At 40.9% G+C, this 17,008-nt stretch overlaps 1 protein-coding gene across 5 annotated transcripts in view; it reads left to right on the forward strand.

Moving 5' to 3' along the window:
- Positions 1-17,008, forward strand: part of SOX5 (SRY-box transcription factor 5) — a 288,812-nt gene that overhangs the window by 251,068 nt on the left and 20,736 nt on the right. For all 5 annotated transcript variants that reach the window (XM_089693351.1, XM_089693352.1, XM_089693350.1 and 2 more), the window contains 2 exons: positions 419-596; positions 10,771-10,943. In XM_089693351.1, the coding sequence (XP_089549477.1) occupies positions 419-596; positions 10,771-10,943 (351 nt within the window). The remainder of the gene's footprint in view (positions 1-418; positions 597-10,770; positions 10,944-17,008) is intronic.

Below are 17,008 nucleotides of genomic sequence, written 5' to 3' on the forward strand. Positions count from 1 at the left end.
TTAAAGCTGAACTCGGTCAGATAAACTTTCATTTAAATCTTTTCCTCAGTAGTCACAAGGGATATAGATCCATCTAGTGAGCACCAAATTTGCAAACCCAGATAATAACTTGTAAAAGTAGTGATGATATCATCACTGTAGTGTACATAACCTATGCAGAGAGCAGAGCGGTGGGAGGGACTGAGCATGTCCCACCCACTACAGACTACAAGACCAGTCACCCTGCACAAGGAGAGAGAGCAGCAGGGACCGGTCTTTATTACAGGGAGCTCCTGCACAGAGGGAAAGCCCATCTTTAATCACCTACATGTATTTACATTGTAGTGTAAATAGGAGGTAATTTTGCGATTATTGGATTTTTCACTGTGCCCTAATAATGTATGGGGAAATATATCTTATATGTTGTTTTCTATTCCAGGATGATGTCGCTCAGCCACTGAACCTTTCCGCCAAGCCCAAGACCTCAGACAGCAAATCCCCCACGTCACCCACCTCCCCACACATCCCTCCATCCAGGATAAGCAGCGGTAACAGCTCCCACAAACCGTCCGTCTCCTCCACCCTCGCCAGTCCTCCTGTTAGAATCAATTCTTTAGGTGAGTCATTCCCTTGTCACTGGCCTATTCAAAGCCTTTCTCATATCCCCACAATGTTTATTTTGTGCATCAAGTTACAACGGAGCTGCCGGTGTTGTTGTAAATAATGCACATTGGCCACTTTGTTCCATTCAGTCTGGAAAATGTGGAAATGTTGTACTCTGCCAAAGGAGAAATTGTACTCAGGTGGAATTTAGTGGTGTAGGTAAAGTCACAAAAAGCTGAATTGAGCTAGAGACCTCTTTAAAGCCCATAGAAACACTGTTAAAGGCCTGTCATTTTCAGTTGGCCCAAACTTTTAACGGTGAAGTGATGTATGGCCTGATGTTCCAGTAAAATGTTGCTACAAATATGTCATGCTCCTATCCTGCATTACCTGGTTTGTGCTTCAGTAATCTGTGTCCTGCTGTGACTCCAGAGCACCCTGAGCATACTGCGTCTTCATGGTCCCAGTGACTCCTGAGAATCCGGTGTCATCCTATGACCCCTGTGATGCTATAGAACCCTAAATCACCTAGTGACCCTGGAGCATGCTGTGTCACCCAGGGGACCCCAGTGCTTGAGCCACCCAGTGCCCCTGGAGCATGCTGTGTCACCCAGGGGACCCCAGTACATGTTGAGCCACCCAGTGCCCCTGGAGCATGCTATGTCAACCAGGGACCCCAGTGCATGCTGTGTCACCCAGTGACTCCACTGCATTCTGTGACCCCAGAGCTCCCTGTCTAATCCTGTGACCTTTGCACCGCCATGGTACCTGTGTCTCCATGAAGCCTTGGATACACACCTGTAATTTCTTGACTGTCTTTCTCTGTGATTACAGACATCTGTTCACAAAAGGACCCTGTTTAGTTAGGGTACAGATTCTCTATTGTAGAAGAAAAAATTAAACCAAAAAAGTGAAATTTAAAAAAAAAAAATCTATAATTGAACAATAATCTCCAATCTTTTTGTTACCTATATAAACAATATTGCTGTAGTAAGAGACTAGAGGTTAAGTACACTCAATAGTTCAGTGGATACTACCAAAGCCCATGCATCAATAAGATAAAAAATTCCTGTGATGTGCTTTGCAGTCAGTGATGGAGATGAAGGACACTCTTTCGTGCATTTGTGCGTTCAATGACCTTGACCCAAAGGGCAGGATTTGCAACACAATGTGTATTGTGATGACTCCACAGCAACAGGTTGTGTTAAGTACCCCATGCTCTGAACTTCCTTTTGTTGGGTAAAAAAAGGTTCCTCCCCCTCAGGTCAGCATGTGAATACCTGTCCTTCAGCGGCACTCTCATCGCCTCTCGTCATCTTTACGAGACAATAGAGCACAATGCACAACAGGAACATCATATGAGGGATTTGTGCATAAAGCTCTAATGTAGATTTTTGTTAAGTGTTGTGTTTCCTTAGAAGTCACAAAGTGTTTTCTCTATATATGTTATTTTTCCTATGTGTGGGGTTCACTGGGCCTGCAAGAGTTGCTTGAGCTGACAAGACATTCTGTGACTTGCAGTTCCACCAAATTTGAATGCTGACAGCTTAATTATGCATATTTCATTCAACACTTGGGGTTTACTTCTGCTTCAATAAACCACAACTGAATGACATTTAGTTTGTTCTGTTGTCTGTGTATCATACACAATTGCAATTTGTCTTGTAATAAAAAATCCTTGCTTTCACCTTTTTTATTCCTTCTCAGTGCTGCTGATCTCCTGCGACCTCTTTGCTGTCCGTTCCTGTCTACATGCATTTTAATGATGGCTACATGGTATTTCTCAGGGTGGATTTTCTATTGGTTTTCTATTATTCATGGCTGTTGTGCAAATATGTTAAATTAAAGTTTTGCACCTAGAATTCAGCTTTTAGTTTGGGTCTTATGATTCTAATAAAATGCAAAATAGTCATATGTGACATGTTCTTTCAATCCAGTCACTAAAATCTCATAGAAACGTTAACGTGTTAATGTATTTTCCAAACTAATTTTCAGTCTTACATCTGCAGTTTTTGATTAATCCCTTGTGATAGCGCTATGAAGGTCATTGGTTCGTTACCCTAGGTTCACGCTTGTGCGGGTTTGTGACCTGCATTTGCACAGGCACAGCAGTTAATTCATTTGAATGGGCTACTGTGCCTGCGTTTCCTGCAAAAAAAAAAAAAAGGTGCTTGCACCATTTAAAAACCGCAGCTGCAGGGAAATTGCTTGATGCTTTTGCACCATGTGATTTCCCTGTGGTTCCTGCACCCGTAAATGTACTGCAGGTTGAGATGCATTGGGCTGCCATTAAGAATGAATGGTACATTTTTTACATTTTGGCTGCAGGTGGTTGCAGGCGTGAGTACAGCTGAGACACCCACAACCACCCCACACAGTATGAACCTATTTAGGGTGAGCGCAGCCTTTTGATCAGATCAATGTCTAGTATATGGTACAAGGGGAATCTATTTAGGGTGAGCGCAGCCTTTTGATCAGATCAATGTCTAGTATATGGTACAAGGGGAATTTATTTAGGGTGAGCACAGCCTTTTTATCAGATCAATGTCTAGTATATTGTACAAGGGGAATTTATTTAGGGGGAGCACAGCCTTTTGATCAGATCAATGTCTAGTATATGGTACAAGGGGAATTTGTTTAGGGGGAGCGCAGCCTTTTGCTCAGATCAATGTCTAGTATATGGTACAAGGGGAATTTATTTAGGGGGAGTGCAGCCTTTTGATCAGATCAATGTCTAGTATATGGTACAAGGGGAATTTATTTAGGGGGAGTGCAGCCTTTTGATCAGATCAATGTACAGTGTGAACCTAGCCTTATAGGGTGACAACCATGTCTCTGTCTCCCGCTTTTTATCTTGCATGGTCACACTGTCACAAAGGCTTCTGATGAGGACTGAAAGCAGCCATGCTGACACACATTACACAGGCATTGTCCACTTTTGTCACCTTTTATGAAACCCACCTGAGAAATGCCATAAAGCCATTGCAGGAGTATTGCATGTAACCAGGAAGTAGCTGCAGGAGATTAACAGCACTGAGATGCAACAAACAAAGAAAAGAAGATAAAATAGTATTTAAACGAAAAAAAAATGCATGACACTTGTTTGATACCCAGTGCACAAAGCAAAATGAAATGTCATCCAGCTGGCATTTAGGCCTGCTGTAAGGTATTCATAAAGAGTTCCCAGTTTATGGACTCCCACCACACTGGTATCACCACTTATCCCCTCGGTATAGTGCAAAAGGCATACATAAAATGGGGTTTCTTCATTATTCATTTCATAGAGCTTTTTATAGATGGATTATGTCAAAATACAAGATGTCGCTCATCTATGGAAATTTTTTTTTTTTTTATAGAAAGCTAATTATTCTGCATGCAAATGACAAAACTTTGAAAAGTCTATAAGCAATTAAGATATTTTACTTTTTACAAGAGGAAGTGCAAGTAGGTGTTAATTATATAGTTTTATCGCGGCTCAGACAGCACAGCAGATTACGATGATGTCTCATTTGCGCAGCGGATACACAAACATACAATAAGAAACCCTAAACATGTTTTCCTATGTTGTCAGACTCATTGTTCCCCTGCAGTCCACACAATGTACGTCCCATGATGGGGAGCATATGCAGCTGGTTAAAGTGTATCTCTGCTGCGCACCGTTCCTGTTCATCCCAGCAAATCTGACTTCCTGTTATATTTTATTGGAAGACAGAGCAGCAAAATGTTTTCAGTTTATCTTAGTGCTACTCTGCATGTTCAGGCTCTTGAAGTGTCAGTGGGAAATGTTCAGGTTTTCCTGTGTATTTGAGACACTTCTAGCTTTGTTTAGTAATACTTTGCGGAGTGTTCAAGCAATGTTAACAACTGCTAACGCTTTTTGGGTATAGGCATCCTTTGGCCCATCTGATGTTTAGTGGGTCTCACCAAGCAGTATGGAGACATGCTAGCCCTGGCAGTGTGGCTAAATAAAGCTAAAATTTAGGTATAGCCTAAACGTTTTTGTTTTTTTTCAAGTTTTGGACACAGTAGGGAAGATTTAAAGCCCATGTCAGCCTCTGCTAATTTTGAGACTTTTTTTTTTAATCCCATGAGCAGATGAGCTAGATCTAATGCATATTGTCTTGGCAAATCAGATTCCACTAAAACCCTTTTAATGATTCCAAGTCTTGATGAAGGGGGAGGTACGTTGGCCCTAGAAATGCATTGGCTGTTGTAGTTGATCATAGCATGAATCTTTAAAGCCACCCAGACCCTTTCACCATTTGGTTTGGCGCTCCTTTTGTGTTTTTACGCTTCAAGCTTTGAGTCACATTCTGGGTACCCAGCAAAGGGGATTCTTCCTTCACATGAGCAACCTCACTAGAGCCAGTGATCTCGTTACTACACATTGATCTTTTTGTTGTCTGTTCTGCTGGGGTGATTTTTCATAATTTTTTGCTCTGAAGATGCAACAGGAAGTTAAAGTACATCTCCCCAGTTTTAAACTTTTGGATTTCCTCTCACTTGTGGTCTTAGTGATATTGGTCAGTAGTTCAAGCAGAGATGGTAAATCTATCCAAGGGGATACAGACAGCATTATAAACCAGAGAACGTTTTACAGATCCCCACCTCCCTTCATCAGGGCTCCAATTTTTTGTGCAAGAGGAACAAGCAAAGTTTGGCCAGTGAAACTGGCAGACAATATTTTCACTATTATATTGTAGTTCAAAGAAATCCTGCTGCCATTAACCCTTTCTTGTCTAGGAAGTAGATACATCTGGCGCTCTAGCTGTGCTCGGCGTTCCGCCATTGTCTGTGTATACATTTCCATGTGAGGTCTGATCATTGGTGAGCTCCCGGGGTCTTCACATCGCAGACAGAAAATCATGCTCATTCTCCACTCTTCTACCTTTGATGCATTCCGTTTTTTTTTTCTGTTATATATTGCACTCTTGCCTCTCCTTCTTTATTTAAAACTCTCTACAACAAACTGATAACACAAATGTACCATGAGCTGAAGATATAACTTTTAGTAGGAGTTCCCTGAAACCAGAAAACTCTTTCAAAGGTTCCACTGTGGTAAAATGGTTGAAAAAGGCGGCGTCTGTATAGATAGTAGCAGACGTGTTGAAGGTGAATGCAGACAGGAAGCAAGCCATGCATACTTGATTAAATCCCCACATATTCATTTTTGGTAAACTCCCATACCGAATATGGTTTTCCAGCCAGCCTACATTAAAGTATAACTTTTTTTTTTTACATTTTGGATAGAGTGACAAGGGTTTAGAACACCCGTCAGTATTCATATTGCTGTCTGTGCCCTTGTTGGAGAGATTCACCCTCTCTATTTTTCCTGTTTTCCATTATCACCAAGAGGGAAAGTGAAAGAAAATCTAAAATTTAGGGTTATCACCAGAACAGGTAAGTAAGGGAAATTGTCCAATTGGGACACCAGTTCCGGTGACAACCAGGGATTCCTTTCCTTTTGGAGAGATTTCTTCTCACTTCCTGCTTTGGTTGTGGGACAGGAAGAAAAGGGAAATCTCCCCAATGGGACATAGAGGGCAAATAAATAACACACAGGCACTGTAAACCTTCCTTATTTATCCAAATAATACAAATAATTAAAAAAAAGAAAACGTTTTGTCCATACTTCTCCTTTAAGTTGCATTTGAGACTATTTGACCCTCACAAAGTGAGATAATGCGACAAATGGTCAGGAAAGTTAAAAAGTCTCTATACTAGATTTCAAAATCTTTATCAACTTGTTTATGAAAAAGAAAATCAAATAATATTAGTCAATATGTATGTAAAATTGTGAGAAGAATGACCTAAAATCACAAAGTAACACGTTACACACGGCCCAAAGTGATTGATGAACTTTTTTTACTATTATTAATATTGAGAATGATATTTTCACTACATCCAGACTGGGGCAGGTTTATTTCCTACATGCAGTTGTCTTTCTCATTATATTATTTGTTTACTGGCTCAAGTCAGAGATAAGTAAAAGCAAAACTTCAGCTGAACATAACAGAAAAAAAATAAATAGCCCATCAAAAAGTTAAACAACAAAACCAACTTTTGCTTCTTCAGTTCGAGGTTTCCCCTGTAGTGCTTGTTCCTGCCACTAGAAAGGAGATGCACACTGATGAGCTCATTTCTCTGTCACTCTGCCCTCTCCTCCTGTCAGCATGCTTCTTGTCAGCACATGAACTGATTAGCTCTTTGTACTTCTTACATTTAAACAAAATTAAAGAGCTCCATTTATTTGTGTCTTTTACATCTGATTGGAAAATAAAAATACCAATATTTCTGCACACAAGCCTTCAAAATTGAGCTGCATGCACTAATAAAAATTTTACTGCTTTTGTCCTTGCTGGGGAGATTCACCTTCACAATTTGTATTGGTCACCATTTTGGCTGGGACAACAAGTGATGCGTAATCCTCGGATCAGTGGGAAGAGTAATGATGTTAAATGTGGCATGGGCCAGTGAGATATGCTCCATCTCCTTTAGAGATGCCCTAAGCTATTCAGATACAGGAATGCTATAATCCAAACCCTGAATACTGTATTTACTGTGTCTTTGCAACATAATCCTATTACATGTATCTTTATATGGGAAATATTGGCACATTTTACTGTAAGAAAGCTGATAGCCAGAAATTGGGGTTTTCCTTTCTTCTGTCAGGGAATGGTTAGGAGAAATGCACTCCATGTTGTCCTTTGAGAAACTGACAGCAGAAAAGGTTGTCCATTGAAATTCCAGAAACTATGGACTTCTTGGAAAGAACGAATCACACATTACAATTGACTAGAGTTAGATCTAGGCCATTCTTTTTGGACAATGTACCTGGAGGTAGAAAATAAACGCACCACTCTGTTATATATAATAGACAGATCACTCTGTTTAGTATTATATTTATTGAAATCCAGAAGAATGAATGGGCCTTTATATACCTTAAGAGTGTAAGTACTGGTATGTATTAATAGTTTTCTAATTTTAACATGGAGATCCACATGCTCATATTTTTGTAGCAGACATTTACAGGATTTTCTTCTAGAATGTTTGTATACATTCACTTCATTGCCATCTTCCACGCACACATTTGATAGATCTCTTAATTTTTCATATGCTTGTTATATATATATATATATATATATATATATATATATATACACATATCAGAAATTTAAAATTCTGATTTAAACAAAAAAACTATGTTAAGGGGTAGCTGTTCCAGTGACCACTATTCAAGAGGAGATTTCCATCACTTCCTGTTGTGACTACAGCACAGGAATGAAGAGGAATATTCCCAATAGATGGCATAAAAACTGGCAAGCATTTTAACCATGTCATACCACATTCTAAATTAAAAAAAAAGTCTTTAGATATACTTTTTTTTTTAAATATTTTTTCATAGATAATCACCCCCAAACCTTGTATAATCCGTCACAATGGAATAAGCTGGGAAGGGAACAAAAATAACCCTCCAAAGGTAGAGGAGATAGGTCTTCCAGCACAAAGCAGTTTGGTTTAAATGCAATGCAAAAAAAAAAATTAATCCTTGAACTATGTACATGGGCAAATAAAAGGGACACCATATCCTAATTTAGAATACAATTATGCTAAGGAGGAAATGGATTTTTAAGGTGCCCATACACTATAATAATGATTAAAAAATAAAATTATATTACACGATACAAAATGAGAAAGACAATTGAAACCATAGGTTTCCTTTCTAATACAGGTATGTATGGAAAATCCTCCCAAGCATGTACCCTTCCCAAAGGAAAAACTGCAGTGGGGAAATCCAACTCGCATTTTATCGGGAGCACCCGCTTCTTCAGGAATAGTAAGAAGGATCTTTAATCTAAATAACCACAATTTTAGACACAATTTTTATTACACATAAATTGGTATTGTTTGGTATGTTTCAAATTCTGCTAATCATTTACAGCTTTAAAGATCCTCCTTAATCCCCCTGAGGAAGCAGGGTGCACTTGTGTTGAGGAGGTCAATAACCCCCCCCCCCTTCCTGAGTTGGATTTCCTCACTGCAGCACTTCAGCCAGCATATAAGTGTATCCATTGAATGTATATATAATTTGTGTTTGCATCTAGTAGATGAGGGTTCTTTTCCAAGATACGCGCTTGGGAGGATTTTCCACACATACCTGCATTAGTCAGGAAAATGTTTTCATTGTCTTTCCCATTTTACATACTGCAATAAGTTTGTTATAAAATAGTATTTTTTTTTGTAATTATTATTGTAGGACCATAAATAAATAATGCCTAATCTAATATACCATTTCACAAGCTAGGCAGTATATTCTGTGTTTTGATACGTCTGCTGTTGTGATTTTTTTTTTCTTCACTTTTTCTTGCACATTCTTCACTTTTCTGTGCGCTGTACCTCGAGTTCTTCCCATGGCCAGGTATTACAATGATCTTCATAACCAGGCCTCCGAGTTGTAAATTTTTTAGTGGCCTGCCAGATGATGTGTATAGTGTTGGGGTGCAAAGATTAGATGTGCCTCAGTCGTTGTCCATGGTGCTGAATCCAGAGGGTCCCTGGGAGAGCCTGGAACCACAGGCGAGGATTGTCTGACATCTGTACTAATGACCCCTTGCATCTCAGACACTTCACAGCGAGTCCAAACTCCTCGACCTAGTTCCTCTATTTCTGTGCTCCTCTCACAAATCTGTTTGAGAGCCGAGCAGATTAATTTCTCTTCTTAAAGATTTAATTCATTGCAGCTTGGAATCTCCTTGTGTGAGTGTTGTGAAACTTGCAGGCAGAAAAGTCCTTGCAGCGGGGTTTAGCTCAACTAATCTGACACCGGTTTTTCCTCTCCGCTCATTGATCTTTAAATCATCGAGACAATGTTTTTCCTTTTTTTTTTCTGTTCATGTTTTTGGCAGCGATTGGATCAGATAGAGGTTCCCGGTAATACAGCCGAGGATGGTGTAATCTGATGCGATTAGGCAAGGCTCTTTGCAAACACGACTTTTATAATTGACACAAAGGGAGAGTATTAATAACACGTTGGGCAGGCAGCAGCTAGCCATTTTAGATTTCCTTTCTTTAATCTCAGTGTTTTTCAACAAATCATGGGATTTAATCGCGTGTTTTGGCAGATTAAAGGACTTACGGGCCAGATGTTTTTTGTTCTAAAAATGGATTAGGTTGTAAAGTTTTTTTGGAATCCGCAGAACGTGTTCCGGCAAGCCGGTCATTTTTATGTGCGATTAGCAGCTGCCTTCTGTCGACAATCCCCCCCCCATCTGTTGTAGCCTCAGCGACGAATCGAGATGCACTTTCTCTCTATTGCCGTTCTTATCTGTTTGTTTGTTTTCTTACTCCTCGCTCACGTTTGTTTTCTGACATGTCACGAAATGATGACAGCTCGGTGTATGAATAGATTGGAGACTGGCTGATTCATCTTAAGTGATCTGAAGCACGTTTCAGCAGAATCTCTTGGGCCCGGCTCATGGTACGAGGCGTGGGGTGGGCCACAGAACGACAGAATGGAGTGGGTATTAATTGCTGCATGAAAAAGGGAAAGTTTTGCTCATTGTCATTGTGACTCCAAGTATGTGACTAATTCAGAATTCATTTTTTTTACTGCTTAGTCTGTTTTTCATTAAGTCCTTCCACACAGACCTATTGATTCATACTGTTTTGCACAACATATAACATTAAACATATCTAGAGAGTGGACAAGTCAGTTCTGTACAATATGTAATTTATATCTGGAGGAGGATGATGTCACTCCTGTATAATCTGTCTAGAGAGAGATTATGTCGCTATTGTATAATATAACATATCTGGAGAGTGGTGATGTCACTCCTGTGTAACATATCTGGAGAACAGTGACATCATTCCTGTGGCATATATCACAGTTCTCCAGATATATTATACAGGCGTGACATCATCGCTCTCCAGATATAACTTGTATCTGGATAGTTGGCATATCACTCCTGTATAATATAACTTATATCTGGAAAGCCATAATGTCACTCCTGTGTAATATAACTTGTATCTGGGGAACAGTGATGTCACTCCTGTATAATATAACATATCAGGAAAGGGGTGATGTCACTCCTGTATATGTTCTATCTGGAGAGCAGTGATGTCACTCCCGATTTAAAAAAAAAAAAAAAAAAAATACCTGCTCCCTCTAACACTCTTTCTCTTCATCAGATATCTTATCCTCCATTACATCAACGGGGTACTTAAATGACCATGATGCGGTGACGAAGGCTATCCAGGAAGCACGGCAGATGAAGGAGCAGCTGAGACGGGAGCAGCAAGTCCTGGATGGAAAGGTGGCTGTTGTCAACAGCCTGGCACTCAACAACTGCCGGACAGAGAAGGTGAGTGAACATCAGAGCCTATTCCAACCCTCAGTAATCGCCTTGTGCAAATCTGCTACCAAAATCTGCCACTTAATTCCAACCCCCCCCCCCCCCCGTTCCTGGTTGCCATTACAAATTATGGTTCTTTTTGGACGATTTGAGTTCTTTGAAATATCTGGGTTGCTTCACAGAAAAGCCGGCATGTTAGTGAGATCAGAGGGGGATTTGTGATATAATGCCGTCCTCTCTAGGAATAGAAGCTTAGCTGGTACTTGGCTGATCTCTGGTTGGGCTTAAACCGCAGCGATATGTCAGGCGGCGAGGGGGCCGTGCCACCATTCTATAGCCGCCCTGACAAGCTGTGTTATCCCACTAAATACCCAAACTTATTACAAGCCGACTCCTCTCAGCTAATGACAGCTATATATTAATTAGACGTGGAGCTCGACGGATGGACTGACATCAGGATAGATGCAGCGAAAATTCCATCAGAGTTTAAGACACTTTGATGTGAGGGAAGGATGTTCAATTTGCATTTCTATTGTTAAACTGATTTGGCTTTTATCATGCGAAGCTTTTCACCCCTCAGTTTAAATGATTATAAAAAGTTTTTTTTCCTCAAGATTCTGAACAAGTTTCTGAACTGTAAATGCTCACTTGATTTGGACAGTCCCTCTTTTTTTAATGTTTAATTTATAGAAATTATTTTCCAGAGATTTTAACAGTAATACAAAATATAAACAAAAACCTTCATTTTCTAGATAGGAACATAGGTCCCATCAACAAGGGTGTACTACAGAGTACACCTGCATGAGGGATGTGTTTACCCATATGGGAATGCAGAGGTGCATTACCCGTGAAGACTGTCCCATTCATGTCAATTGGGATGCAACAGCTGGACGGACATCACATTGTCTGCGTTCGGGGCCGTAGTGCACCTGCACCCACATAGATATCAAATAGGTGTGCAGCCAATGCGTCCCAATTTACATGAATGGGACTGCTTGCAGGAGGTGCATGGAACATCTGTGCATCCCCATGCTGGTAAACTCAACCCTCACGGGCATACGCTGTGCTATGCCCTTGTGAATGAGGCCATATAGTAATATTAGACGCAAGTCTGCATGTAGTAATCATTTTAAGTGAAGGTTTGGGATACGGGATTGCAGAAGAGGTTCAAAGTGGCAACAAGTTTGCTTATTATGTGTAGAGTAACAGCAGCCCACCGGGATGGGGGCCTGTTGTCTAATTTGTTCAACCAGAGAAGGGGGTTGTGTATAGGGAGGGTGTGGTAGCACAGTATTTAGAGCAGTACAAGGATTTAGTGGGAGTGGATTGGTGGGGGGAATAAGTAGAGTAGAGTAAGGAAGAGGGAGCGGGGGGGAGAGGGTCAATATGTGGTAAAGTGTGTGGGAGTAGGGCAGTGGCATTATATTTGTGAAAGATTGGGTGCTGCGCCACAGAGCCCGGGACTTTGTGGGGAAGAATGGGATCCAGTAGATATTTTTGAGACTAAGCCCCGGTTCACACTGGGTGCAGCTTTAAAGTTGCGCTACTTTAGTGCAATTTCAAGGCCGTCAGTGCAACATCCTGTGTGGCTTGTCGACATACACAGTTGTCAATGCAAGTCACACATGAAATCGCACAAAAATAGCGCTGAAACATTTTTAAAAAGTCTCTGGGATTCAATTTGCACCATTTTGAACAGTTCCATAGCGGCACATAGGGTGTGACTTATCATGTGACTTTGCTCTGTCAACAGGGGCTCAGGTAAAGATTGTGGCCAGAACCTCTTCTGTTTTAGACATGTCTGTATATGTGCTCGCATTCACAAATTTCTAGGCCCCTATGTCTGTGTAATCCACCAGAGATTATATGTGAATATCACGCAATCTCAGCTAAACTATTAACATGGTGTTACCCTATTAGTTTAGTATAAGGGCGCTGTATAGAAATCATACATGATAGGGTCCTTCATGTGGTTGTTTGCAGACATTGTATGGATATGCATGTTATCATTCTTTTCGGTCTAGAAATTTATCTCAGACAGCTATATGTATCCATCTGCTGAACAGTTCTGAACATATCTATCTGCTAGATATGGTTGCCATCTTTTTCCATATTGGAACAGGCAGCTCAGCATTTACGTTCATGAGCTTACATCAGCTTTGGACTTGAATGGCAGTGTCCACATACTGCAACAAAATGACAGACTTATCACCTGGAGAACACGCTGTAAATTGTCTCTTGTATCTTAGTACATTTGTAAATACACTGTAACATTTAATTGGATTTAGTAGCTCTACAAGTCTGCATGACTAAATCCATGACATATCATAATATACAGTATCATTTTTCAGAAAAGCTCCACCTTTTATCATTAAAAAGCTTTGCTTGAACTCCAGTCAGTGACTTTGCCTAGGCTTAGATGATTTCATCGTTCTGCTGCAGGCAGGAGGAAGCATTTCCTATGTTCCTTCTCCTTTAGTGGTTGGAGTGCAACATTGTAACTTTGTAGCAAGATGTGAGGCTGCAGCAGTGATTAATCTGTGTCAAACATTTGTGAACACAGCCAAGAACTGCATAGGAACCAGGATTTACATGATTTTATCATCTCTGAGCCATCATCTAAATCTAGGAAGTAGATGATGGCCCTGGATGATGGCTGAAAAAAGCTATGGTGCTGTCCTTCTGCAGATAAAGGCATTGACAGGATGCTGTGATTTCCATGAGGTAATAAATAGCTGGAAGTGTTTGACACATTACTGAGCATGAAGTCTATATTTAATGAGAGGTCATATTTAGCTGTTTTTCAGTCATAGATTTCCTTAAAGTCTCTGTCTAGAGCAGCCCGTAGAGTGACGCTGCCACTACTGACAGCACAATGCTCACTTAGAACCGCTTATCGACTTCCTGTACTTCTCAGGTTGACGACGTAAGCCTTGTAGGCGCTCTCATGTGCGGGCAGCGGGCCGTATAAACAGTGTATTATAGCGGAAGACGTGATCACAGGCACAAAGGAATTTATATTCAAATATTTAAGCATTCTTGAAAGGGCGCTCGGAGCAGAAATTCCTCTTTCGCTGCTCCCCGTGTAGAAAAGGTTTTTAACGCTCAGCCAGATGCTAATGTAAAGTGACTGGAGCTGTTCTTCGGCAGCGTAGCTAAATTGCCGTTATTTGTTAAGCGCCTTGAATTCATCCACGGGGGCAGCAGTTGGTTGCATTCACAGAGCATCTGTAGCCGCTTTTATTATTTTATTTTATTTTTTTTTAATCTTCTAGAGCGGAGGCAACCTTACCCTCCCCTCCTCCCTTCCTCTTGTGCTAACTGGGAATTATCAAGTGACAACCGACCAAATCATTTTAGACAGCCGCTCTTCACCCGACTCCTCTATAGTTGCAAAGAGGGTCTCGTGGTTGGGCGTAGGGGCCCATTAAAAGCTTTTTTTCATGGTACGGAAGTTTCAGAAATTGCGGCCGACCCCAGGAGCGTGCTGTTTAACTGCCGTTACAGCGTAGTCATCCAGACAGGGGGCCATAATTGGGCTGACAGGCTGCGCCCTGGACGGGAGTACATTATAATAATGTGGAGAGGCTCTGTCATGGTACAGGTAGTTAATCTTCCATATTAGCTTTTTCTTCTGCGTCTGTCTTGTGCCAGTTGTCCATTCTTTTAGTAACCTGTGTATGTGCCTGCTTCCTTGTCACCGACCACTGTTAACCAAACTGCTTTCACTCAACTAATCTCTGGTCAGTTACAGCTTGGAGGAAGTACTGGGCGGTGGGGTGTATCAGTAAATGGTGATGTTAAGGGAGTTTTGTTCTGCAGGAATTTTATTTTTTCTCTGATGCGCAAACCTCCATAATCCTGCAGCCAAAATATTTTGGCCACAGCTGAAAGTAGTTTGGGGATGCAGCCTTGCGGAGATAAGTGGGATTACGAGTCAAGGTTAGCGAAGAGATGCTGTTTGTCATTCTAGAGAGTTTACAGGGAAATCTTCTCACAGCTTTGTACTTGTTTGATGTCTGATAGACATCAAAATCATTGTCAAAAAGCCCTTGTTCACACTATTGCAGCTCTGCAAGCCACGTTTGTGCTGGCACAGCAGCCAATTCATCTGAATAGGCTGTTGTGCATTCGTTTCATGCAGGAAAGAGGGTCCTGAACCATTTTTGAAATGCAGCAGCCAGAAAATCGCATGGTGCAAAAGCACTATGCAATTTCCCTGTGGTTCCCGTACCCACAAACATGCTGTGTTTTTAGAAGCGTGGGGGTACCATTAAGAATGTCAAAAAGAAAAGAAAGTTCCCAGCTCAACTTGCCAGCCAGCTGACTAACAACTGAATCAACCTGTCTAACAGTATACGTTAAAAACGGGATTAGTTAGCACACATTTGCAAATACATACATAAGCCACAGAACCACGTCACGGCACCCCGATAATCTGTGGTCCTAACTCTACAAATTTTGTTGTTAGTAAGCTGGCTGGCAAGTTGAACTGGAACTTTCTTTTCTTTTTGACATGCGTTGCCTATCCATGTGTTCCTTGCTTTAAAAGCCAGTTATAGACCGGGGCAGTGGGCATTTTTTGTACTGTACCATTAAGAATGAATGGCAGCCCTACACGATTTAAAGAGCAGCACGTTTTGGCTGTAGTTGGGGGAACAGGTGTGATTCCCACACTCGCAATAGTGTAAAGCAGGCCGAAAGTGAGTTCCAGCTTACCTTACACACTTACAACATTGTACATTTTTAGCAGAATCTGCACTAGGGGCTGATCTGTGTCAGACATTCGTAAACACAACCAAGACACACACAGGCACCAGGCTTTCGTGATTATGTGAGCTGGCATCTCAGTCCAGGAAGTAGATGGTGACCCTGGATGTTACCTGAATAAAAATGTCTGTGTCCTTCTGGAGAGAAAAGCAGATGAAGGCATTGTCAGGAGGAATATTGTGATCTGTGAAAGGTAATAAGCACCTGGAAGGATTACATATTATTGAAAATACTGTACTTTTCATGGAAAAATATTGATTACAAGCTAGCCATACACATATAGGTTTCACTTGTTGCACTCTCTTTTGAATAAGAGCAGTCTAGTAGATCCCACCATTCACAGCAGTGCGCAAATGTGTATTCTGGTGCATGCAACTGTCAGAATATCTGAACAGTGACTGTATCTGTTTGCAGGCAGGAACTGTTCAGCTGACTATTTCCCACCTAACTCCGTCTACAAAAGTTGATTGAAAAATGTACTTTTGTAGTGTTGGGTCTTGCCAGATTTTGTCCAATTCAACAGCAGTTGCATGACATTCGAGCTGTATAAGGCAGGCTGAAGATAAGGGAAGTGAATAGATCACTTTCTAATCACAGCTTATTCATAGTGACAGAAAAATGATTTGCACGACTGGAATTTTGGGCTGTTTCCTGTTAAACCAATTTCTTTTTTGGGGTTATGTTTGGCAAATTTTAGAAAAGAGCAAATCTTATCATCCTCATCTGACACCTTCCTGCATAGTTTTGGGATGGTCTGATAGTCTGCAGGGAAAGCCAGATTGTATTTCTGGAAATGTTCATATGAAATACGAGCAAAGATTTAGCCCCAAGTCTGCGGTGCGTTCCTTTACTCAATCAGATATTCTGTAAATAAAAAAATCTTTATTTCTTTCTTGTCCATTGAGGGACACAGGAAGTCATCTACTGTTGAGTTTTACTGCCGCCTACAGGAAGATAACCTGACAGCAGATGACATCCTGGGGGCTTCAAGAAAGGGATTTTATGGAGTACAAACATTTTTTTTTATTATAGATTTCGTCTCTAAATGATTACAGGACAATCCCTATTTTCTCATTCTCCACTTTTCAGGCTGCATAAATATTTGTCAGCATTGATATGTCTCGATTATTTGGCCTGAAGATAAGTGGAACAGCTTAGAATTTTTTTTTCTCGATTCTCCTGACAGTCTGAAGCCCAACGCTCTGTTTCCATCTAATTTTAACTGTTTGGGTGGCTGCCAGAGGACTCCATCTGCGGAGGTGTGTGCAAGATGGACCCCGATTCCCACTAGTCTCCCTTCCCTC

The sequence above is a fragment of the Staurois parvus genome, unplaced genomic scaffold (assembly GCF_062004578.1).
Source record: "Staurois parvus isolate SC_StPar_1 unplaced genomic scaffold, SC_StPar_1.0 ptg000628l, whole genome shotgun sequence".
NCBI lineage: Eukaryota > Metazoa > Chordata > Amphibia > Anura > Ranidae > Staurois > Staurois parvus.